The sequence below is a fragment of the Condylostylus longicornis genome, unplaced genomic scaffold, assembly GCF_029603195.1.
Source record: "Condylostylus longicornis isolate FDR11 unplaced genomic scaffold, ASM2960319v2 ptg000048l, whole genome shotgun sequence".
Taxonomy (NCBI): domain Eukaryota; kingdom Metazoa; phylum Arthropoda; class Insecta; order Diptera; family Dolichopodidae; genus Condylostylus; species Condylostylus longicornis.
In genome coordinates, this window is record NW_026578017.1 from 915,164 (window position 1) to 942,998 (window position 27,835).

The 27,835-nt window shown below is 29.8% G+C and overlaps 1 protein-coding gene across 5 annotated transcripts in view; it reads right to left on the reverse strand.

Annotated features, from left to right (window-relative positions):
• Positions 1-14,333: 14,333 nt before the first annotated feature.
• The window catches only part of LOC129611052 (class E basic helix-loop-helix protein 22), a 75,754-nt gene continuing 62,252 nt past the window's right edge, over positions 14,334-27,835 (reverse strand). For all 5 annotated transcript variants that reach the window (XM_055523973.1, XM_055523974.1, XM_055523975.1 and 2 more), the window contains one exon: positions 14,334-15,538. In XM_055523973.1, coding sequence (XP_055379948.1) covers positions 14,637-15,389 — 753 coding nt within the window. In that variant the 5' untranslated portion in view covers positions 15,390-15,538 and the 3' untranslated portion in view covers positions 14,334-14,636. The remainder of the gene's footprint in view (positions 15,539-27,835) is intronic.

The following is a 27,835-nucleotide window of genomic DNA, read 5'->3' on the forward strand; positions in this document are numbered from 1 at the left end:
GCTAATCAAAGTGTATCTAATAATAAGTAGTTCGACTCGTTCCATTCCGTTACATTTCGTTTGCTTGGCACTTCCAAAATCCTAAAATATTCCATTATATATATATAGCTACTTCTCATGTGTCAAAAAGTACGGGTACTTTTAGATGATCCAGGGACATGGGACAGAAGGCATTAGATAGGGTTTTGTCTCTAGGATCCCAGAAAAAGCAAGAATTCCATCCACCCTCCACCTTTACCACCCCCCCAAGATGCTTTGTTATCGCTTTTTACAAAATGGTACTACATCCTGTAGGGGTAATTTTTTTATTAATTTTGGTCGTATAAATATTGTATGTAAATTCATATTTGAAAGTTTGAGTTATAACAACAAGTGAACACTTTCTTAAGAAAATTGTAAAGATTTAATAAAATCTACATTGTTTTATAATAAGTATATACATACGCATTTAGTAATGTATTCTTTTCGCGATCTGCTGTAAAATGTATTAGTAAGCAAAACATGAGTGTACATTAAATTTCTTGACAATATATTTTTAGGACAAAATTTAAAAGGAAAATGTTATTTTATTGCATTAAATCTTTACAAATAGAGTAATTTCAAAAAAATATTTAGAGCCGGAAACTTGCTGATAATGATTTGTAAGGGTAAAGCTCCTTTAATTTCATTTAAAATAAGAACAAAAATAATACAAAATTTTCAATAAAAAAAAAGGTCATCTGACAAATCACATTTTGCAGAGTTCGAACCTGAGGCTTTTCGCATGCATTATAAAACCCAAATACATATGTGGATATATTTTAGTAGCCAATTTTGTGCGTAAACAGTAATTGGTCGCTTAAAGTGCTTCTTGTCAAAGGTATTTCACAATTTTATGCGGCATAACTCAAAGCGAGGTTCTAAAATAAATTAATCAAAATATATTAGATCTCAAAGGAACTAATTATTTGTTTAATTATGTACTTTTTCGTATCTATTTTTAAGAGCTTCCTTGTTTTAAGTTTTATCTTATAAAATATAAGGAAAACAACATATTTATATGTATATTACGGATGTGTTTTTGAAGAAAAAAAAGTATACATAAAATATCTCACACACAGAATGGAACATAATTTAAAAACTACAGGCATAATACTTGCAGGGCTTGCAATGCAAGCACACACGTAATGTTTTTATATCTAACAAGTCCCAATGCGCGACCTTATTTTATATGAGCTTTTTTTAAATCGAAGTGGTTTTTTTTTGAGAAGAAGAATTAAAATAAATTCACACTTATTATAAAGCACGTAAAATTTCGAAAACATATTTGAAAAATCAAAAAAATATATTAATTTTTCATTCATAATTATTTTAAAATTCTTGCAATACTCGTATATGTACGAAACAGCGGAACAGCGGAAAAACAACAAGCACAACCTTCGCCTTCAACGTTTTATATGTAACTGAAAGCTTTTCATTATTTTTAAGTGAACAGCTTTTTTTTTCTCATAGGGTAAGTTAACTCAAGATATGGGAAGTAACTGTAGTGACAAGTTGAAAATATAATCAATGAAAAGATAATTATTAAATATTGATATGAATACATAGTAAAGAAAAAATTTTAAGGGGGAATTAGAAAATAATATCTAAAATACAATCAAATATTATTTTTCCAATACAAATTTTATATATACTTCCAAATTTTACCTCTATTTTTATTTGAGAAAAATTTTTAAAACTTAATATATTACCTAAGTAAAAAAATATTTAAAAGGTTTTGGAAAAGACAATAATAAATTTTTATGACCGGATTTGAGTATGTTTTTTATTTTTGAAGTAAATAGTATCTTAGCAAATGACTCAAAAACTCCGATTGTAAAATGACAGGTAGGTGATGTAAATTTTTGTCCATTTTATAAATAGATTGCTGTTGTTTACCTGCTAATAAAATATAAAAGAAGCGCACAACAAAATTGTTTAAGCCGTCAATATAACATGTTTGAAATAGTTTTAAAATAATTATTTAAAAAAAAATTTATTGGAAGTAGGTATACGTATATTCAAATTTATTTTTAATAACTTAAAAACTAATTGAAATTTGAAACAATTTTATAAGCAACGTATAAATAATCGAAATGAGATAATTCAAATTGTTGAAATGTGTCAACCTATATTACTTTTACTAACATTTTTGTTAGCCGACACTACTCAACTTACCTTATTGAGAAATAGAAAATGTACATGAAAAATCATACATCCTTCCTCGTTAACATTAGAAACCATACTACCTTTCTTTTTTTTTCGTGCAATAGAATTGAAATGGGAAGCTTTTTAAAAAATGTGTATAGTATCCTTAAGAGTTTTTAAAAAATTTAACTCTTTTTTACTTTAAAAAAGAAAAAAATAATTAAAAATATGACACGATCAGTAGCATTTAAAGAAAAAAACAGGAACGAAGCCAAAAATTTGTAATATTCATAAAAAAAATTGAGTATTTGGACTTGTTAGATGTAAAGACATTAACACACGACTAGTTTTCCTTTAGAAATAGATGGTAATAAGAGTTGTGTAGGCAAGAAAGAAACAAAATTTTGTAAACAAACGAGTGTATCAAAAACAATGAATTGAAATAAAATTAAATTAAGTTAAGTAAAAATTGTATTATTTTTATTTTGATAACAATTTTTTTTTTTTCATATTTTATTTTTCATTTCATAAAAGTTAAGTAAAAACATTCGAATGAATGAAAGTAATAGTTATAAAGTTAAAATTTCATACTTTGTTATACGGTACATACCTATTCAAGGTAGATACACAATATGATGTAGTAATACGTATGTACCCCGTTTATGTGACTGTTTTAAGCTTATTATTGTCTGTATAAACGTTACTTGACCTGAAGTCAGCCTTACTCAAGTCGCTTGCTTGACTTAAAATGTTAATAATGATTTGAAATTTAATATCTAAACGTCGTTTTTGAGCTTTTAAGCTAATATAGTAAAAACGTAGCTTAAGTTTCGAGTTGATTTCACCACAAGCCGCAATGTAGACGAGGTATAGAAATTAAGCAATTTATAAAAAAAAATACCTATTACCGATACGCGTGTATGTATGTATCTTCGGTTAAAAAGCAGAACGCACTAAGTGCATTTTTTGAGAATTCGGATTTCATAGATGAATTAAATCAGAATAATATAATCTTTGTTGTGGCAAAAATCATGCAAATCCAGAATGTAGTTTATAAATCCAGAAATTAAAGAGACCAATCCCATTGCACTAATTGATTAGTTTTACAATTTTACGATTTTTTCAAATTGACTTTACTCAACTTTCTGACTTAATGCTTTCTGCTTTTTAACCGACGGCATATTCATAAGAAATATTAGTTTTAAATTTTTAAAACAAAATTGAAATAAAAATAAAAAATTCATAGTTTATATTACAATAAATGTAAAGACAATTACTATTTACACATTTTAAGTTTTTTGTTAATATTATTTGTCTTTTTCAAATTATATATGCACATATAATACTCGTATGTAAATTATAGTTTTTTTTAGTTTTGCATTTAATAGTCAAATTTTGTTTTTAAATCGCTTTGCTTTTATAATATGGATACGCACCATTTCTGCCACATTGTACTAGAATAAGTTACAGAAATAAAAGTCCCGCTTTTAAAATTCTTAATATTTTTTCCTATGCTCTATATACGAAAAAATAAATAACTCGCGCTTTTAAAAATACATTATAAAAAACAGGTAGACACCTATTGCGTACTCTTTTTCTCTCCCAAAAATTCTTATGTGTAGAAAAATGAAAAAAAAAAAGGTATACTGCTCAACTCTCTTCGTTAAGGTAATTTTTTGTCTACAAATTTTAGTGAGTGATTGCATTAGTGTGATCTAAACGGAGAGTCTAACTACTTATTAATAGATTTACTTTGGTGCTAACAATCCCCGGAGGTAAAGCCAACCAACATATAAACATCGCAACGTGGAACATGCCTATTTGAAGCTGGTAAATTAGCCAATACAATTAAAGAGATGAAAGGTTTAAACATCAATGTTCTCGGTGTAAGCGAAGCTTGGCCAAATGTGGGAGAATTTTATTCAGAAGAAACAAAAGTTTATTACTCGGAAAACCAATCTACGAGACACAGTCAAACCAAAAAAATTTGAAACAAATATTTAAATTTTGATTAGGTTACAAGATTTTCAACCCAAAACAAAAGTGGATCACAGAAGAAATATTTAATCTAATAGAACAAAGGCGAAAATAAAAAGGAAAAAATGGTACTTAATACAAGCAAATGCATCGCTGCATAAAAAGAAAAATAAGACAAGCAAAAAGCGAGTGGCTCACCTGGGAGTGCGAAGAACTAGAAAGACTTCAATGCATTTACGAGACTTTTGCAATGCATAAAAAGTTTAAACGAACCGCTAGCATCTATAGAAATACGAAACCGTCTGCTCTAGTGAATGTAAATAATCAACTTGTAGCTGATCTTAAAGAAAAAGAAACCGTCTGGGAAAAATATATTGAAAACCTCTTCTCGGACGTCACAAGATCGGCGGAAACTTTAATTATTCCGTCATCAAGAGGATTATTAACGGGGCCATCTATCATCAGAAGTGAAATTCAAAACGCTATTCAATTGTCAAAAAGCAGAAAATTCGTAGGACCTGATGAAATACCACCAGACGTTATAAAACTTATCGATGACAAGAATCTAGGATTTCTTACAATCCACATTTATTCCGATACCAAAGAAAAATAGCGCACGTAAATGTGATGAACACAGACTAATAAGTATAATGAGTCGTGTATTAAAAATTTTCCTCAAATCATCCATAGTCGAATATATAAAAAATGTGAAACAACAATGAGACATGAACAAGTCGGTATCAAGGGCGGCATGGGAACACGTGAAGCATTATTATGTGCCCAAGTGCTGGTGGAAAATCGCCGTGATGTCAGGAAAGAAGTATTTCTATGTTTCATCGACTACAAGAAAGCATTTGATCGAGTTAGACATGACAAATTAGTTGAGGTGTTATGGAATATAGGGATAGATGAAGAAGATATAAGGTGTATCGTTAACCTATATTGGCATCAAACCGCAAAAGTCAATTCGGGGGATTTTAACACTGACGACGGTAAAATCTCAAGAGGTTTGCGTCAATAATGCATATTATCTCATTCAACATATATTCCACAACATAACTCTGTTTAACATATATTCCGAAACAATATTTGAAGAAGCCTTAATGAACATAGAAAAAGGAGTTAAAGTAAGCGGGAGATATATTAATAATATACGATACGTTGGCGACACCACCTTGGTAACTGACAGTTTAGAAGACTTGCAACACCTAGTAAACACACACAGCAAAGTCTTTGGTCTAAAAATTAGTATCAGCAAAACCAAATACATAATCGTAAGTAGAAGTAACCAACAATACAGTAACACATCCATCATTATCGACAATTTAGCTATTTAAAGGGTGTAAAGCTTTTAATATCTCGGTTGTTGGCTGCACAAAAATTTGTCCGCGGATAAGGAAATTGATTGTCGAATTCAAATGGCGAGATCTGCGTTTATCAAATATGAAAAGGCTCTCGTCAACAGATACATGAACATAAATCTGCGAATACGTTTCATGAAGTGCTATGCGTGGTCAGTCCTGTTTTATGGTTCTGAAGTATGGTCGTTCAAAACTAAACATATGAATAAGTTGGACGCTTTTGAAATGTGGATATATAGAAGAATGGAAAAAATATCGTGGACAGAGCACATTTCGAATGCAGAAGTCTTGTAAAGGGTACATATGAATAGAAAACTCTTGTTAACAATAATAAAGCGGAAAATTGCATACTTCACATTCAAGGAAAAATCGAAGAAATATAAGATACTGGACTGGTATTCGTGCAATAGGACAATTGGTTCCTAAAGCAATAAATAGAGACGAATACGCAGAAAACGTTAACAGTATTCAATAGCAATAGTAACAGCAAGAAAATCAAGATCAACAAAATTGCACGTCAATAAAATAAACATTTCACAACAAATAAGAGCAACATAAAAATTTATACAACAAACATTGTCTTACGCAATACTCAGAAGTGAATAAGCAGTTGAAGAAGTAAAAAAAGTTTTATTTTTACTTAGAAATTATACTAAGTCGTCGAGTTACGACATTTTTGGTTCCAGAAATTTATGCCGTAACTCGAATTGTCCTTTGAGGAGGAAAAAAAATCTATTTAAAAAAAATCTGATGTGATTAGCACATAACCGACCGCCATGTGTATTGTCTAGTTAAGTGAAAGTGTTACAGAATATTATAAAAATGTCTATTAAATACTTCTTTCCAATTTTTAGGACATTAGTAGGCTTATAATTAACATACCTAGAAAAATGTAAATTTGGCTCATAGTAAAGTTTCGCTTTGTGTTATCCGAATTCCTTGAAATGCTCGCCCGTTAGGTTCGGTAACAACCAGAACTCAAATATCAAATTTCAGCAAATTCCATCAATTCGTTTCGTAGATATGGTGAAAAATGTAAAATCGGCCCACAGATCAGTTTTCGAGCCCTGATCTTTCCAAAAAATTTATATGTTCATTATTTTAATACGAAGAATTTAAATATTAAATTTCAATGAAATCGGTTAGTTATTTCTCTTTATATACGCAAAAATGTATATTTGGCCTGTAGTAAACGTCCAGTTGCTGACGCCTGATTTTTTCCAAAAGTTAGGATGTTTCGCGGATGGTCGAGCTGAGCTTATATATAAAATTTCAACTAAATCGGTTGAATATTTTCTTCAAAATGTTCAAAAATGTAAAACAGGCCCGCTAAAAAGTTCAGTTCCCGAGGTCTGATATATCCCAAAAGTTGATCAATCCGTGCCACAGTCGAAATGAACTTACACGTAAAATTTCATCAAAATCGGTTTAGCTGGTACACGCGTACACACACAGACCGACAGGTTGCTAAAAATAGTTTACTTACACTTCTCTACTATGGAAAAGTGCATTCCCACCGAAAACTCGATATGCAAAATTTGTTGCCATCACATGACCTACCTATTGTATACACGACCGTATTGTGTATTGTAAATATGCTACTTCTAAAGTAGAATGATATTGACAAGATTCACTTTATCCAATTGTTTCGCTGTAAATTCTGTTTAAACACATATTTGTTACAAGTTCAGTATAAGAGGTAAATTGGTATCTCACATTAACCGCCTATATGACATTACCCGCACTTACTCTATACAGGGTGTGCCAGTCCAGGTGTTAAAGCTCTCTCAAAGTTTGCGAGCTTTGGAAAAAATTTTGGAAAAACGTCTTGCTGGTAACTTGGAAACTGTTGAAGCTGCAGCAAAGTTGTGCTCGAAAACTTTTTTGTTACTCGTATAATTACATTAATGAGACAGAATGCAAAACGGCGCGCCATAAAAGTTATGTACAGCAAAGCTGTTGAAGTAGATATAGTCCATCGAGAAAAAAATAGTAGCGGGCTTTTTTGAGATATTTAGCGTTTTTTGAAAAATTGTCAAATTTTCAACTCAAAATTTTGTGTTTGGGCAGCTATTACTTGGAAACGGTAAGTAGTACACCTATCATATATTCTTTCGGAATTTCATACTAAACATACTAATCCCGAACATTATACAGGTGTTAAGGCAAAACGATAAGGCGTATAGAGCTGCAATGTCTTTTTTGTGATATAACTTTAAGTTTATTTCAAATTAACTACTATGACTATTGCGGGAGCGGTAATTTTTAAATTTTGTGAAATTATGGCAACCTGATTTATTTTTAGATTTGACATTCGACATTAAATTAATTATATATGTAGGGTGATAAATACATTCGTTTCTTGACTTTGTTTCAATATTTTCGAATATATTTGAATTTAGTGCGATTCCCACCAGGGGCTTTCAGGTATTTTATATTGTACCTAATTTACACTTAATTTAAACTCTGCTGGTTTCAGAGAGCATTTCCTTTTATTGTGCAAATAATTTTTTTCGAAAATATTTTTTTACAAACTTCAAATTCTCGAGTATGAAAAATTTTTGCATTTCGAGAATTCTGGAGTCTCGAAAATTAAAAGGCTGTAAAAACCGTAATCCATACCCAAAACTACATTTTTTACTATACACAGCAAAATTTTTTAACTTTGTTCAAAAGCTTTTTTCATATAAAAAACGTGTGATGTGATCAGCACATAACCTGAAAGTAAGTTTTACCAAAATAAAGTTTACTAAAGTGAACTTCACCAAAATAAACTCAGGTATACATTTTCATAAAAGTAGATTAAGTCGAAATTGAGATATAGCTCTGCACCCACAGACCGACACACCGACAGACAGAAAGACCGCTGTAAAAAATACTAGAAATACATTGTTTAATTACGCTTCCCCTCCGCGCAGAAGTACATTTCCGCCGAAAACTTTGCATGAAAAATTTGGGCCCTCACATCACCTCCTTTGTTGTTTGCAATGCGGTTGGTAAAAATACACATTAATGTTATGATTAAAGAATAAAAATATGAAAACCAATCAAATATAATAATATAATATGAAATGTACATTCATTATGGTTAGAAGAATTGCAGTATTTTATGTTGGATTTATTTCAAAAATGTACACGTGCAATGTAATGTACATTTTTGAAATAAATCCATATATTTGTATACTTGAAAGTACATTAACAATTTTACTTTGGAAAACGATTCATACTTTAGGAGAGTATAGTGTATGAATTTGTACTAAATTTGTACGTAAACATATACTAAACTGATGAAATCTTCAAGTTTTATGTTACAAATAACCCAAGCTTTTTCGTATGTAATAATATTATATAAAGTATGTGTTCGACTATTAAAAATATAACAAAAGGCCTTTTTATAAAAACCCTATATTAGTAAAATATAGTAAAAACCCATTAAAATTCTTTGAATTCAAAAGCGCAGTGAAAACTAAAATTTGCAAAAATATACATACATATGTATATTAAAAGCTGTTGACATTGTTCACTATTCTAAAATACATCGAATACGCAGTTGAAACATAAAAAAAAAGCAGAGCGTTTAGCGAAAAAATTGACACTTCCTTTTTTAAACATGTCATAAAAAGACTTGCCAGAATTAGTAATTCCGCAATTATTACATTTTTTTCAGAAAAATATCTTCTGGTGAGAATAATTTTAAGATTAGTAAAATATTTCAAAATATTTTTTGAAACAACAAAGAAATGCGAGGAAATATAAATGCATGAAAAACAAATTATTAAAATTAAATTACTTTTACAAATCCTTTTAGTATTTTTTTTTATAATTATTTACACTAGGTGCTTATTTTAAAAACTTTTAAATACAAAAATAATTTTTTTTGGTATGTTAAGCACATGTTGTATCATGTTTTTTTTATCGTTACATTAATATTCCTAAATGGGGCGAAATCTTACATACAATGCAGCGGTTTCAAAAGCGTTTTGTTGTTGTGAAACTGTATTTAGACGGTATTTAAACTAAAGTATATCTATCTAAGAAGTAGTTCGACTTTCTGTTTACATCACATTAATGCAAATACTCACCAATGTTTGTATACAAAAAGTTCCCTTAGCTAAAAGAGTTAAGCAGTATACCTTCTTATTTTAATTTTTATATACATAAGAGTTTTTGGAAGAGGGAAAGAGTACGCAACAGACATCTACCTGTTTTTTTATAATGTATTGTTAAAGGCGTACAAGAGTGTTTTTTTCGTATGTTTTTTAAGTATAGAGAAAAATATTAAACATTTTAAAGACTATAAGAGCACTTTTGTAATTTATTCCTCTATAAGGTGGCAAAAACTGCGTTCCATATTATAATAAAGTTGGGTCAAACCAATGGTTTGTATTGTAGCACTTTTCCCTTCAACAAGTGAAAATTCTGCTTTTAAATACAGTCTATGTATAGCTATCACACTATTAAAATTATTTTCATTCATATACAAAACTATTTCTAGGATTGCATATATTTAGGATGACGCATATATGCAGTCTTTGAAATAAAGCAAAGATTAATATAAAAAGGGGTTAACATAACGCTCGATTTTAAGGGTTAATTGTGTGAGTTAAGAAAAATAATTATATTTTTTAATTTCATTGAATTTACCGTTAGCTTTTTGCGTTTATAAAAATTTGGAAAAGCTTGCGGTTTCGGAAATATAAGGTGTCAAAAATTCAAATTTTACGAATTTCAAGAGGTGATAACTTGAGAGGGGGTGGAGATGGAAAAAAATTTTCTTCTAACAAAATGAACTATTTATTAATATCTAAAAGCTCCTAAAATTTCAAGCTTCTACAGTCTGGGGTCTAGAAGAAAAACCACATCAAAAATTTGGAAAAAAAGGACTTTAAATAACGGTAAATTAGAACGGCCATTTTGTTTTTCTTAAATTGAACTATAGTATACCGCGCAAGGGGAAGCAAGCCACTGCCTTTCTGCCTTTGCAAAATTTCAAAAATGCTTATGGTTTCATTGCAACAAATATTTAAAAAAGGCCATTTTTAGGGTTTTGGGGGGGTATAACTTCTAGAGGGGGGGAGATAGGTAAAAATTTTGTTCTACGGAAATAAGTTTCTAGTGAAGATCTATGTACGTATTAAATTTCAGCTTTCTATCTTCAAAGGTGTAGAAGTTTTGTAAACAGACACACGGACGGACGGACGGACGGACGGGCGGACGGACGGACGGACGGACGGACGGACGGACGGACAGAGTGAAACTAATAAGCACTTTTTTCAAAAATTTTTTTGGAAAAGTGCTAAAAACGAAGCGATAAAAAAAACTGTGTGTTAAAATAAATAAAAATAATTTATATATAATTTTCAAAAATAATAAAAATAAATTTCAAAAAGGCAAATAATATTAAAAAAAATTTTAATTTGTGGTTAGTAATATTATCAATTTATTTATTGAGGTTCATAACACAAATATATGTTATGAATTTTTTGTTTTTATTTCAATATTGTCTCTAAAAATTTCAAATACATATTTCCTGTGAATATATTTACACACCTATCGGGAATAACAATATTTTATAAAGTATTTATTTGTACGTATACAGATTTTTTTCTTTATAAATTGCTTTCCCCCGTGGGTTGGGTAATAGAAACACCCAAAGCAGGCATGCTGGTGATACGAGTTCACTAAAATTTGGAAAAATCCAGACGCGTCTGATCCAGAATGGACGACCCCTGGTCTGTGTCTGATCCCAGAGGGACTGGCAAAAATAATTGCATAGAGTTGCAAGGTCTAATCCTATGGGGAAGTTAGAAGAAAAACCATAGAAGGTTATGTAAAAAGAAGGTCTGAAGAAGACAATAAAAGTAAAGCCCCTGAGGTTAAAAGTTAAGATTACTGGGACTGCAGAATGCAGTTTCGATTTGCAGCGAGAAAGACAAGTTAGGTCGTGTATGAAACGGACGAGTATAAGTTGGGTAGAGAAACCGATTGGATTCTTAAAACCAAAAGAAACCCAAAGAAAAGCCAAAAGTTCGACAGAAATGGAACCGGCACTAGAAATTAATATGTAGCACGAGAGTAGAGAAAAGAAATCTCTGTGGTATAAGTAAATAAAGTAACTAGTTACACGCAGCTAATAGGGATCCTCAAAGAGGAAAGTATTAACGTGAAGGTAAACATGCTGAACAACGATCAACTAAAAATAAATGTTGAAAATGAAAATGGATAGCAAAATAAATTGACGAGGAAAATCTAAGTAATGGTCAGATATCTACACCCATTAAAATTAAAAAATAAAAGAAAATAATATTATGTAAATAATATTAAGTTGCTCCTTTCTATGCTGTTCTTCGATTACATCGAAGATATAAATAAAATATATAAAATAAAATATCTTCAGCAAATGAGAGTAAAAGTTAAACCTCTTAGAAATAATGGATTCCTCCCGCAATGCAAGAAATGCCAGAGGTTCGGTCATACACCAAGATTTTACCAAAGAGGGTCTAAATGTGTTTAATGTGCTGGTAATATGATGGCAGAATGTAATAGGAAAGATAATTTTCAGACCAGGTGCGCAAACTGTAACGAGGCTCACCATGCTAGTTACAGGCGGTTTACTTGCTAAGGAATTACAAAAAAGGAGAATAAAAAGGAATCGACAGATAATCACCAACAACGATTAATGCTTTTACGTCATAACGTAAAAAATGGTGTTTCATACTCGCAAAATGGCAAATAATTGTATAGATAAAAGTCCTAAGAAAGGCATAATAATAAGGAAATTAACAAAAATACAATGCAAAAACCTAAAGAAATTTACGGCATCATAATGCAAATGGTGCAAAACGTGCTACAAAGAATTGACGAAATCTCAATGAGGTTCAACTTGTTGTGGTTAACATTGAGTCTACTAAGCAGGACTTCAGTATATTGTCCACCGTTATATTTTGCTTCAGTATATTGCTCACCGGGATATATCGAAAAAAATTTAAATATCTTCTATGCGCGGGAGGAAACCGATTCTTACTGAGAGATAACTATAATGTCAAATATGTGGATTGAAGCTCTAGATTGACCTCTACTAGAGGTAGAGAACTAAGGCAAGCCAGTCGGGAGTTAGGATGCTCCTATCATTCTACTGCGGTCCGACTTATTGGCCTACTGATGCTAACCAAGTCCCGGATATTATTGAATTTCTTATATCTAAAAGAATTTCAGCAAATTTTTTGAACTTGGAAAATTGTTTTAATATGAATTCCGATCACTTTGCTGTGATATTAATTCTTAGTAAGAAAATAGGTTTGGGTAGGCTTCAAATATGATGTTATTAAACATATCTTAATGCTAAAACCCGGACGAGACATCAACTGGATTTTGAGGTTGAGGGCTTTATCAAATTGATACAGAAAGCCGCCTGGAAAAATATAAAATTCTCTGAATTCAAACCTGTGTCAAGTAATTATCCTAAAAATAACTGAAGAAGGGCTGGACGAAAATGGTAAGAGTCGCATCACCCAGACGATAAAATGATTGTGAATAGACTTTCTTAAACAGTCAAAAGAAAAATAGGAAATGTTACACCAGTATCATACGAGAATTATATAGAGTACGAAGAAGCTGATTTTTAAACTCGTATCTAGTGATTTCATACATTCGAATTTTTTAACCTAACTTTTATGAAATGAAAAATAAAATATTTTGAAAAATAAATTTTGTTGTCGTCAAATTAAAAGTAATAAAATGTTTACCTAACTTAGTTTAATTTTATTTAAGTTCGATGTTTTGTTTCTTTTTTGCCTACACAACTCTTGTTACGATCTACTTCTTAATAAAAATGTAATATTTTGAGAATTTGGAAGCAAAATGCAAACGAAAAATAACGGAATGGGACGACTAATAGATATATTTTGATTTAAACTGTATTAAAACTTTTTCTACTGCGTTTTGGAAGTCACAGATTACTAAATTATCAGTAAAATTGATAAGTTAAATACTCGTAAAATAAATCGTTTTTATTTTGACAAATTCTATAAAAGGAAAACTTGATTTGCAACATTTGATTATGAACACAAATATTGCCCAATTTTCACTGTATATCACAATATACCCTTTTTATGAGAAAAGTTAATATGATGTATATTCTAACTTAATAATGAAACGAGAAATTTGAAGCTTTTACAAGTATAAAACGTTATTTAACCCCCAGTGTATTGTTTGATACTCACACAAAAATTATAATAGAAGAAATATACCTTTGAAGCTCATTAAATTAAGTTTTTCAGCTACAAAAAACGTCTTTATATTAAAATCAATGGCGATTATAATAAGTAAAGTTCCTATTTACAGTTTATTGTCTAGTAAAATTCTAATATACAATCTATAAAAACTTTAAATATTATTACAGAGATTCAAAAAATTACAAAACATTTACCTGTATGTATTAACAGCTTACCCAAAAATTATTATGTTTATTATGTTTTATGAAGTTATTGTTTTACAGTTTAGAGGGAGTTTCCAAGAATTCAGATATGCACAAAGAACCAAAATTCGTAATTGCAACATAATTTTATGGATGACATGATTTTAATTTATACCTATTTAAACAAAATGAAACATAATGTTGGCACAAGTTTACAATCTGAAACTAATTTCGTTCACTATTAATGTAAAAGTTATTGTTATAGCTATTTTAACGGGAATAAAAATAAATTTCATATTTAGAATACAATTTTAATATCAAATTTAAAATTCATAAAAATTTATTTCTTCTCAAAAGCTCAAAAATTTTTTATTTTATACTTTTAGACCTTATAAATATGACTAGAGGTTTATTGTGGATCTTAAATTACATGTCTAATTAATGACTTAGAATTATTATACTTATGCTTAATTGGCAGCTCTATATAAAATAATTAATATGTAATATAAAATAAATAATTGGTTTTTAAATACATATGGTAAATACTGAATGGTAATATTTCTAAACTCACATTAAATTTGGATATTTTATGCTTTTAGTAATTAAAATTATCATATCAATAAATAATTTGTGCTCCGTAAAATATTGTATTTATATAAATATTTATTTGAATATGAATACTTATTAAAGCATTGAGACGTTATATACGGTTTTGATTATTGCAATCCGGAATTATCATCGTGTGGCTCTTGCAATAATGCTTGTAATTTTGCAGCAGCTGGTAAAGTAGCCATATCAATAGGAGCGGCACCAGTTGCATTTTGTATATACGCCAATAGTCGCCTTAATTCATCCAAAGCATTTTGTTGCATTAATATATAATTTTTAGCTAATAAAAGTGTAGCAATTTTTGACAATTTTCTTACAGATGGTGAATGAGCATATGGTATAACAGAACGTAATTCATCCAAGGCGTCATTTAAATCATGCATCCGACGACGTTCACGAGCATTTATATTTAAACGAACCGATTTTCCTTGACGATTTTTTTGTTTCCCAGTATGAGCACTTGTAGTATTGATACCACCAGGAATCATACTGGCATTACCATTATTTCCAACACTAATTCTATTTCCAATTCCAGTTGGTATATCACCACTTGAATATGGTCCAGATCTTGAAGAAATATTACGTTCAGGATTCGTGTTCTCACTTTGATGTGACGACTGTGCCATATTGCTATTAGATGATGTTGTTTGGCAATACAATCCACTAATTCCGACAACACCCAAAGGTGTTCGACGACCAGGAACACTTTGTGTTGGACTTGATGGTCCTATTATTGTTTGCGATGATGTCAGAGGCGGTGGAGGCAGGGATGGTGGTGGAAAAGGTGACCCAATTGCAGCTGATGACATTTGTGCTAAATTTGCGGGTAAAGAGAATCCAAAATTAATAGTGGGTTCCATTTATTTTAAAGCGAATCAATGTTCGTCCCAATAAGAAAAAATTGTTTTTGTAAGGTGATAGCTGAAGAAAAAACCTCTTTGACTTCTTGAATCTTCTTTTTTTAATTATAATATATTTTATTTTCAAACAATGCTAATTAAATATTGAACTAGAAAAAAAAACCAAAAAAAGGAAAATATTTAAGTTTATATTATATGAATAATAAGTGTATATTATATCTTTATTTAAAGAAAATTTATAAAAGGTCTTAGTGCAAGTCTTTAAAAGTATTAATATCAAAAGTTAGATATTTTTAGCCAAGATTTTTTATTGCATTTGTTAATAAAATGCTACACGCTATTGACTATAAAAAAACTCACATTCTGAATTCATGATGTTATGAATTCAAAATATAACCGCATATTAAAAACATAATCATTTGCGCAATAAACTCGTTTTCGAGCTACAGCGTGTTGAAATAAAAAATAGCCGATTTTTCTTGCGTCTAAATAAACTTCAGAACCATGAAACATAGAGTAACTATCGTGGGATTGTTTTACAGGCGATTGATTGCTTTTTATTTTTGGCTTTACAATTAATTTGATATGAACCGCAGTTTTCGCGATAAAGCTCGTCAAGGTCTGAATTTTTATTTTTTTTTAATTTCTTTTTTAAAAACTCGAAACCACATTCAAAATATTATTTTTTGTTATAAACATATCCAAAAGATAAATAATAACAATCTCAAAAATGTCCGAAAAAGCGGTAAGTACAAATACCGATCGATAATTGTTTTTATCGGTATGACACCCACGCTTACAGGTTGGCGTCACAACTGAACTTTTCAGTTAGTCCAGAAAAATATGGTTTTGAAAAGGTAAATCAATAAATTTAAGTGATCTCTGGGGGCCTGGGACTCTGGCACAATCGGAGAACTGGACAAGCTAGTTGGCACTCTTCCAGAAGCTATGTACAATGTTTTCAGATCGGCATATTTTTGACTCGACTAAGAGGAAAACGAAAACCGCAATGTTAGACTGTGAAAAACGCTGCAGGACCAAATTCAACCGAGCAAAGCGAACCAGAAAAGTCGAGAACAGCGTGAGCATAAAAATTACACCTGTGCTGATGTACGGAGTTCTGGTGCGGTGGTCTGCGTCGGGTAGTTCCATCAACATAAAACTGGCACGCAAGGTCCAAAGGATGACATTGATGTGCACTGTGGGAGCATCGCACTTAACTCCTACACAGACTCTTGAGATGCTTCTGCACATTCTTCCAGTTGACATTCTCGAGAAGCAAATTGTGGCAGAATCGGATTTGCGTTACATGGCGGATCTAATGTCTCTCCCTCGGCGTGACTCTCAGAGCTGCCATAGGAATTATAACTGGGCACTTTCTGATTAGCGAACACGCCAAGAGAAAGGAGGGCCGCGCCGCGCTCATTGCAGGAACTGACGGAAAGAGGAGAAGACGGTGGCTCATTTTTTGTCCTCATGCTCAGCTTTAGCACAAAGAGAGGGTGGAGGTTCCTTGGATCGCATTTCTTTTTTGCGAATTATGGACAAATATAAAGGGCAGGGATCTAAACTGGTTTATAAAAGACTCTGGTTGGTTCACATGAGGGTAGGGATATGGAGATTCAGCGGTTTCATAACGTGTCTACTTGGCCTAAGTGTATCCTCGTTTAGCTCTTTTGCCACTACCTTTGACCTCTTCAATCAAAAATATATTTTGAGGCGAAATAAATTAAAATATCGAAATTTTCAATATCAGCATTTCAAATTTATATGCCTCAAAATTAATCAAGCAAGGTATATAGGATTTCAACTTTCAATGATATTATCTACATCAAAAAAGCACTTAATATACAACAAAACTATTAGTTTCAGTTTCGAAAAGTGTTCAATCCTAAATAAGTTACTTTTATTTAACAAAATAGAATTTTTATTTTAATATTTTCTTTGTTTTATTTTTCATAAATGTATTACAGCTAATAATTTTACTTTATACATATTAATTTTTATTTACATATTAATTTTACATATTAATTTATACATATTAATTTTTATTATGTATACAATACGGTCGGCAAAAATGTTTTACATTTTTGACCATTTTGAAAAAAATATTCAACCGATTTACTTGAAATTTCATATATAAGCTTCGCTCGACCGTTTGCAAAACCTCCTAACTTTTGGAAGAAATCAGGCGTCAAGAAATGGACGTTTACTATGGGCCAAATATACATGTTTGCGTATTTAAGGAGAAATAATTAACCGATTTAATTGAAAATTAATATTTAAGTTCTTCGTATTAAAATAATGAATCTATAAATTTTTTGGAAAGATCAGGGCTCGAAAACTGATCTGTGGGCCGATTTTACATTTTTCACCATATCTACGAAACGAATTGATGGAATTTCTTGAAATTTGATTTTCGAGTTCTGGCTGTTACCGAAACTAACAGGCGAGCATTTTAGGGAATTCGGGTAGCACAAAGCGAAACTCTACTAAAAGCCAAATTTACATTTTTCTAGGTATGTTAACTATAAGCTTACTAATGTCCTAAAAATTGGAAAGAAGTTTTTAACAGACATTTTTATAATATTCTGTAACACTTTCACTTAACTTAACTTTCACTTAACTAGACAATACACATTGCGGTCGGTTATGTGCTGACCATATCAGATTTTTATTTTTAATTTTCAAAATAAAATATACTGTATTACTCAAATTTTAGAATTTGAAATTTTTAGATATTGTGGAAAAGACGTTAGAAGAAAGGCAAATATGTTCGAAAATATTTCTGGGCGTGACCCAAACGTTCGATAAGCTTCTTTGCAATTCGTGAAGTTACTGGAATTATATTTATCTGATAAGTTTTTTCGAATTAAACAGGACGAGGAGTACTCTACGCTTAGGAAAATTAGGGTTGGTGTTCCTCAAGACAGTATTAAACGTGCTTTATACAAGCGATTTGTCATATTTAGAAAGTGTAACTTTGGCTACATTTGCGGAGGATACAGCAATATTGGCAATGGGATCTAATGTTGAAAAATCGACAAAAAAACTACAGGAAGCAAATAACAATATAAGTAGATGGACAAATACATGGAAAATAAGGCTAAATGAAAATAAATCTGCACATGTGAATTTTGCAAACAAAAATTTAGTGAACCCACCACAATTGAGTTTAAATGGTGCTAAAGCATTAATCCAAAACACAATGAAATACCTAGGTATGACTTTGGATGTCAAGCTCACAAGGAAAGAATATATAAAGAAAAAAAGAATATAATTAGAAAATAAATAAAAAGAAAACTACAGGTTCCTAGGTCGTAGGTCTGCATTGTAAACATACAATAAACTGTCGACATGTAACCAAATGATAAAGCATATATAGTTGCAAGGACGTATGGCTTGCAACTATCAGGTTATGCCAAGTCAACGCATATAAAACAAATACAAACTTTTCGGGATAAGGTCTTTTGCAATATGGTGGGTGTTCCCTGGTATGTGCGCAATAGTGACATTCATAGGAATCTGAGATTCCTCCAAGTAAGTCACGAGTTGCCATGAAACATGATACGCTTTTAGAACAGTATGTTAAGGCCTCTCGTCTTATTTAGTTTGGACAAAAAAACTGAAGCGAACAAGAACTCCCAACCTAGCCTAGAATGCTGTGACAGCACTTCCGTGCCTTCCTTCACGGAATGTAGACACAAATGACGATAGGGCAAAACTAGTGGTTACTCAGTCTGAACGGTTTTGGAATTTTATGACCATCCAGGTGCGTTTGAAGTTGGGTTAAAGTCCCCCATTATTGATAGGTCTAATGACAGTTTGGGTTCGCTTATCTTTGTCTTTCGATAATGTTTAACACCTGCTTTAAAAAAAAATGTATTATTAAATTTTTTTTATATTTTTTTATATTCTTATTCGTTAGCGCGCAACAGTTGACGTCTGAACGAAATTAATTTCAATAATATAGTACGCAGATTGTTTTCAATTGTAGTATTTTCACTTCATGAAAGGAAAAATGCTTCATTACAAAACATTGGTTTGACCCAACTTTATTAATTTTGGTTCTGTTTCTATTGTCGAACATAACAATGTTTTTATTGTCGAGCTGGACTCTAACTAACAAAAATTCTATTAATATTTCGTTAATTTTTCATGTAAGTGCTTATGTTTGGGTAGCGCATGCACATATAGTTGGGTATTATCATTGTATGTAAAACATGAAAATCTAGCCTATTTATTTTTGGTTACTCTATAAACTCTTCATTTATCAAATTAAAAGTAAACACTACAATTTGTTTTACTTTAAAAATAAAACCATTTTCAAAATGGTGTTGTTCAATCCAAATTACATTCAATATTTAAAATACACACAGTATATTTTGAGAATAATCTTTGGTAGGAAATACGGGTATGTTCGAAAAGTACTATTACTCTTAAAGCTATACTCTTAAAGCCCTAAAATATATTTTTTTTTTATTTAAAATATAATCTTTTTCTTGCAATTTTCAAATTACGCAATTTAACGATTTTTTTTATTTTGCAACTTATTTAAAAAACGACAAAAAGCTGAGCCATATCATAGTAGCAACTAATATACTCGTATATGTAAATAATAAAACCGTGGCGATAAATACAGCTTCAAAAGCAACATAAAAAACCCCTAAAAAGCTTAAAGTTATTACGTGTTCAATTTTTTTTTGTATATTATTTGTTAATCTAAAATGAGACATGAGAAATTAAACTTTATAGATTTTCTTTTCCATTATTTTAAAAAGGGGCAAAAGAGCAAGTGTAAGAATTTATTACAATATTATGTAGTAACTTGCCTATGCTGGCAAGATAATGGTATGGTAGTGATGAAGCAGCTAATTAAGAAAGGCGCGCAACGCAAGTGAAGCGCTTAATTTATTGTATTTTTGTTTTCTAATTTATTTATTTTAGAAAATTTTTTTCCTCCTATAATTAATAAATTATTTTGTGTTTATACATGCATACATACAAATTAAAGCGTATTATTTAAAACTTTATAGTTTTTGATTTTTTGTTTCAACTATGGAAAAGTGATGAAAATTGATAATAATTATTGAGTGATCGGTTGTGATATAGAAATATGCTGGCGCAAACAAACATGGCTACAATAATAGATTTTTGTACGTATGTACATCTATACATATTGCATACCAATTATGTGTGTACATAATCATATGTTAAAAAGTTTTTTCTTATCATACAGTACGGAATATCCGGCTTATATGAAGACAATTTTGAAGATTCGAACAATAAAAAAAATTGTTTTTTTTTGCTTTCACATTGTTTTTCGAAAATTTAGTCAGGTGCAAGTACAATTTTTGTTTTATTTTTTATTCAACTTTGGAGAAACGTGAATTAATTGGTAAGTGAACTAATTTATAATTATGAACCTTTGTTAATTCATAGACACCCTGATGGCTTGATGGCGGTGATTATATTGTTCAAAAATAATCACGATAGTGCCTTCCAGCTATGATGATTTCACACATATGTTTATACATAAGCATTTTATTAGGTTATTGGAAAAAATTAAAATCGTTATTGTTATTGATTTAAGGCTTTATTTCATATTTTATGAAAGTTAATCATTTTGATTCAGTGAAAATTTTCTAATTTTTTAAGGTTTATAATACTTATGTACATGGTACATTATATTTATAATACATACTAATTTAAATATGCTTATAATATGTAAAAATTTATATGGATATGTATGAAAGGTTTTTAAATAAATTCAACAATTTTACTGGCAAAATCATGAGAGATAGAAGGAAATTTTATACTGGTAAACGTTTGGCTCTTATTATAGCGCACAGAAAAAGAAAAAAAAACACATTTTTTTGAAAAATTTTAAGTTTAAAAAAATTAACAAAAAAAAAAAAACAAAAATTCTGACTTTGACCAGCTTTATGTCAAAAACTACGGCTCAAATGAAATTGATTGTTTGATTTAAAATAAAGAGCAATCAAACCTGCAAAACAAGCCACTGATAGTTAATTTTTGTTACATAGCTCCGAAGTTATAAGTATTTATTTATATATAAAAAAATCTGTTCCCTTTTTCTTCAACGGGCTTGAAATATAATATATCTGTCCCTTACCTTGGTAATTGATCAAAGAATCGTCTCTCAAATTATTTGCCGCCTCGTACGAAACGCACTGAATATGCATGTATGTATGTACAGAAAAATGGGTTTTCATTATCAAACTTTTTAATTACTTTTCTTTAATTTTAAATATAATTATAATTTAAGTTTAATTTTGATTTTTAAAATATTGTTATGAAATTCTAAAATATATAGTCCTTTTATGAGAACGAATTAGTTCTTCTTTGGAAATAGCGAAATAATTAAATTTTTGAGGCAGTTGCATGGTAATATTTTTACAGATTTTAATATTTTTTAACAAATTTTTAAAGCTTATTTAATTTAATTAAATAAACTTTAATTAATTAAACTTCAAATTTAAAACTTCTATTGAAACCGCATTATTCATTTTTTTACCCTTTTCACCCTTTGATTATAGGCTTGTTGAATGACATCATAGAAATCGTGCCCCAATTTCATAAAGTCATTTGGTTTTACTATATGCCGTGTAGTTTTCCTTTGTATTTAGGATTATTGATATTTATTGTTTTAATGTGTTAATTCAATATCGAACATGATGGACATTATGGTAATTATTTTTATATTAATATTTTATTTTAAAGTTTTGTGTATTATTAAAAGCTGTGCATAATTATTATTCAATACTATAGTAAAGCCCCGTCGTGACGGTGTCACATAATGAAATTTGATCGTTTCTATTTTTATTTATTAATTTTTTTGACAGAAGTCTTAAAAATATGTCAAAATTTTTACTAGAACAATTATCAAAAAATCAACATCCAGAAAATCACTCAAAAAATCACTTGAAGAAATCACTTAAAAAACCCCTTAAAAGTTACTCAAAAGGCCACTCCAAAAAATACTTAAAAAAAGTCGCTCATAGAATCATTTAAAAAAATTCCAGGTAAAATAGACCAAAACCCAGCCATTTTAAATGATTAAACCATTTTAAATGATTAAAATTTTAATCATTTTAAAATGATTAAAATTTCAATCATTTTAATTTCCAATATTTACAATCAAGAAAGATGTTTTATGTTTTTAATGAACGACATACTTAACTATTTTTCAATACATATAAAAAAAAATTAAAAATAATATTTTTGCGCTAAACAAAATACAAACAGGTAAGATATGTTTTACTATGGAAACTTTCTTTACCTAGCTATTGTCAGTAAAGAAAGTTTCCATAGCCTATAAATATAAAAAATTTTGCCGATTTATTTGCGTGTATGTGTATATGTACATAAGAGAAAGGTAAACAAAAAAGAAACAGATACAATTGAACATAAATGTATTACTGGTAAAGTAACTAGAAAATAGTTAATCGATGTAAGGTTGTGATTTTTTTACTTTAATAGTTTATGGTTGTCCCAATGAATTAAATTTATGTATGCCTATTCATATGTACTCCATACATAACAAAATCATTACTTGGCTGGTCAAATGCTAATAAAAAATAAATAACGAGGATAAGGTAAATAAAATTACATTATCGAAAACATGTGTATTTTTGTAGTATTATTGTAGAAATTGTGTAAGTATCAAACATGTGCGGAGTATAGTTTTTTTTTATGGAATACTAAACTCAATATGGGATTGGAGATTCAATAACAATATGAAAGGAAGTCGGCTTAATAATAAATCAGTTAAAAAGAAAAAAAGTTCTAACTAATAAATTGCTTTTGAAGAGGCGTAAGTCCGTTCATCCAAAAAAAGGTCGAATAAATAAAAATAATCTACAAAAAAGTATACAATAATATTTAAGCACGTTTTTCAATTCAAAAGCCACTGTCACAATATTTTTGTAGTACGTTGCCGAAAACTGTACATTCTAGATTTACAGATAGACATAAATGAAGATAGCCGAAATATGTCAATTAAAAAATTTAATACGAGAAAACGTAGTTATTTGAATGGGAAGGGGAATGCAAAATATAAGTTTTAAGATCACATGTTATTCACATTTTCCTCAAAATTATTTTGTAAGAGATCATATTCATTATATTTATGTTTGCTCAGAAATTCAAATATAATATAATATACTAGAATACAAATATAATATAATAGAAATTCAAATACAAAATAATAATATAAAAAGTGTTTTTCAAATATTGTTTACATTTTATTGAACGGCCTTTAAAATTTAAATATTTTACGCAGCTTTAGTTTCTAGATTTCGAAATTGAATTACAAAAATTATTATCCACATCGGTTAATCCATGCCTACAAACACGCACACAAAATAGATACAATGGCGACATATTTACGTTCCTAGGTATTTTAATATACATTTCTTACCTAAAATTTCGTTTATTGAAACTATTACAATTAACAAAAATTAAATTCTTTGTTAACATTTAAACTTGAAAACTTGAAAAAAATAAAGATAAAATATACATACATACATACATATATTTTCTGTGTATTTTCTTTTATGACTATACAAATACATTCCCTACACTTATGAATAGTATGTATTGCGTCTACAATCATAATACATTTTGAAACATAATAAGTTCAAATTCATGATTATCGCCGATCGTTAGCAGTAATGAAGCTTGAAACCGCATAAAGTAAAATCAAAAATATAATTAAATTTTCTCCGTCAAATATAAACAACCCCCATACTAAAACTTCAAATTAAAATATTTATTTTTGTTTACTTGTATTAGGCTACTAGTATAAAAAAAAGCAAAATTTTCGCTTTATTATAGGCATTGTTATTATAGGAATAATGCGATACATACGCAATATATTTTTAACTGTTGTATAAAAAAAACCTTTTGCTATTTTGAGTTTTATTATGCAAAAACTAATAAAAAATAAAGTTGGGTCAAACCAATGGTTTGTATTGAAGCACTTTTCCCTTCAACAAGTGAAAATGCTGTTTTTAAATACAGTCTATACCTACTACACTATTAAAATTATTTTTATTCCTATACGAAACTATTTCTAGGATTGTATACATTCAACATGAACAATTTATGCAGTCTTTGAAAGCAAAAATTAATTTAAAGAAGGATTAACATAATGCTCGATTTTAAGAGTTAATTGCGTGAGTTAAGAAAAATGATTGTATTTTTTAATGTAATGGGATTTACTGTTAGCTTCTTGCGTTTATAGAAATTTGAGAAAGCTTGCGGTTTCGGAAATATAAGGCGTCAAAAATTAAAATTTTACAAATTTCAAGAGGCGATAACTTGAGAGGGGGTGGAGATGGAAAAAAATTTATTTCCAACGAAATGAACTATTTGTTAGTGCCTAAAAGCTGCTAAAATTTGAGAAAAACCTGGGTTCTAGAAGAAAAATAACATCAAAAATTTGTAAAAACAATGGATTTTAAATAGCGGTAAATTTTAACGACCATTTTGTTTTTTTTAACTTCTAGAGGGGGTGGGGGAGATAAGTAAAAATTTTCTTAGTAAAGATCTTTGTACATATTGAATATCTGCTTTCTATCTTCAAGGGTGTAGAAGTTTTGTAAACAGAGTGAAACTAATAAGCACTTTTTGTAAAAAATTAAAAATGCTAAAAAGAGCTGATTTAACCGCGCTAGACATGATAATGGAAATACATTTGTGGTAGGTTAACAAAGTTTATGAACAAACTTGATTAGCAACATTTGTTTATGAACATAAATATGGCGCATTTCTCGCTATACATCGTGATATACTACGTTTATGAAAAGGTTTTATATGTTTAGTAATAAGCTCCTATAGTCTTAATATTTTTGCATATGTGTGTATTCGTACGGGAAGGCTATTTCGTTGGCTGGTAAAATAATGTTATTTGTTGATTAAAATATAATTTTAATTTAAATTTAGTAAATAATGATATTTATTTTTGCGTAATTAAATAACATGAAGATTTATAATTTACAATAATTAATTTTTTTCTTTCGTTCGCAAAATTTAGTATAAAACAGAGGTAGCATAAAAACAAAAATTGACTTAATAAATTGGTAAGATTTGGTGTATTTGTTAAAGTTTTTATTCTATGCATATTTAAATAAAATATAATAATATATTTGATTACGTTTATATAAATAGAAATGTCACGAAGTTGTCGCGTCGAAGGACGCAGAAGAAAATAATCTACGAGAAGAAGAGAACGCAAATGGTATGTCTACATTTGTTTTTTCAAAGAACGAGGTTATCAGGGATAAATGTATACAAGCATTGGAAAAAAGGAATTGGACACCAACGAAGTATTCAGCGATATGCATTCAACAATGGTACACAATGAAAAAATCTCGTGTGATTTGCCAAGATCAAAAATTTTTTAACGGGGCAATACCTTCTGTTTTCCTGAGACGTCCGCATCCAAAAGAATTGGCTTGCAGAAAAACACCAGATGAACGAAGAAAGGAAATATTAATAAGAAAAGAAATAAAGAACAAACAAGTTCTTGTAAGCAATATTGTATGTACTTTTAACGATATTAAAATGAACTATAAAACAAAAATTAGTACAAATATTTTACATTTTTTAAGCCATTTTTGTTTTACCTAATTTACTCGTTTTTTATACCCTGCACTTCGTGAAGGGTATATTAACTTTGGTATGGAGTTTGTAACTACTTGAAGGAGTCATCTGCGGTATGGACATATATATATATATTCTTGCTCAGCGTAAAATTCTGCGTCGATTTAGACATGTCCGTCCGTCCGTCCGTCCGTCCGATCGCACGATAACTCAAAAACGAATAATGCAATCGACACCAAACTTTCACAAGTTATTTCTTTAGTGCTAAGGACGAACCCTATTGTTATTGGACTAAGTCGGACAACGGGTTCGGGTAGCTGCCATACAACTCAAAGAGTTTATTTTAAATATTTCAAAAACTAATAAAGCTATAAATATAAAATTTTGTATACATGTGTCCAATTATATTCTACACATGCTCTAAAAATTACAATGGGTTAGCTACACCGGTTCGGGTGGCTGCCATACAACTCCAACAGCAAATTTTTTATATTCGGCAAAATAATAAAGTCAGATTCATGAAACTTGGCAGTCATGTGTCCAATTAAAGGTCAAATTTCTGAAGTTTTAGAGGAATCGCTTGACAGGTTCGGAAACCTGCCATACAACTCCAGAAACTAATTTTAAATATTTGGAAAAATAATAAAGTCAGATTCATGAAACTTGGCAGTTGTGTGTTGAGTTATAGGCCAGATATATTTCTGAAGTTTTGGTGGAATTGCTCGACAGGTTAGAGTAGCTCCCATACAAGTCTAAAAGCTTACTTTAAATATTTGGAAAAATAATAAAGTCAAATTCATGAGACTTGGCAGTCGTGTGTCCAATTATAGGTCAGACATATTTCTAAAGTTTTGGTGCGAGTGCTTGACAGGTTCGAGTAGCTCCCATGCAAGTCTAAAAGCTTATTCTTAATATTTGGAAAAATAATAAAGTCAGATTCATGAAACTTGGCAGTTGTGTGTCCGATTATAGATCAGACATATTTCTGAAGTTTTGGTGGAATTGCTTAACAGGCTCGAGTAGATCCCATACAAGTCTAAAAGCTTATTCTTAATATTTGGAAAAATAATAAAGTCAGATTCATGAAACTTGGCAGTTGTGTGTCCGATTATAGATCAGATATATTTGTGAAGTTTTGGTGGAATTGCTTGGCAGGTTCAGGTACTTACCATACAACTCCAAAAGCTAATTTTAAATATTTGGAAAAACTATAAGGTCAGATTCTTGAAACTTGGCAGTCGGATGTCCAATTATAAGTCAGACATGTTCGTGAAGTTTCTATAGAATGATTTCCGAGGTTCGAGTAATTGCTACACAATAACGAAAGGTGCAGGGTATAATTCAATCGGTTTATACCGACTGAAACGTTTTTACTTGTTATTTTTCAAACATCCCAAATCACCATGAACATTTCTAATTTACTCGAAAATACCTAGTATAAGAATATATTCGTTAAAAAAAGCATGATGATCAATTTTGAATGCACCGTATGTATGTATTAGTAAATTTTGTATTACGGAGTCTTATATAAAGATGTCTGTGGCTTAGTTCTCTAATCTCATAATGATATTTTGCTATGCTTAAATACCATCAAAACTTTTAATGGAGCCTATGAATATAGGAGAATATTACAAGACTAGAGTAATATTGTTAGTACTCTGCTTTTGTCATTTTAAAACTTTGTGTATGCGATAAAAGATATGTTCACAAATTTTAATTTGAGTAACATCTGTATAATTGTGCACAATAATGGGAAAAACAATAATTGCATTTTATTAAACTTATGTACGTGCTTATGTACTTTTTTTGTCCTATGT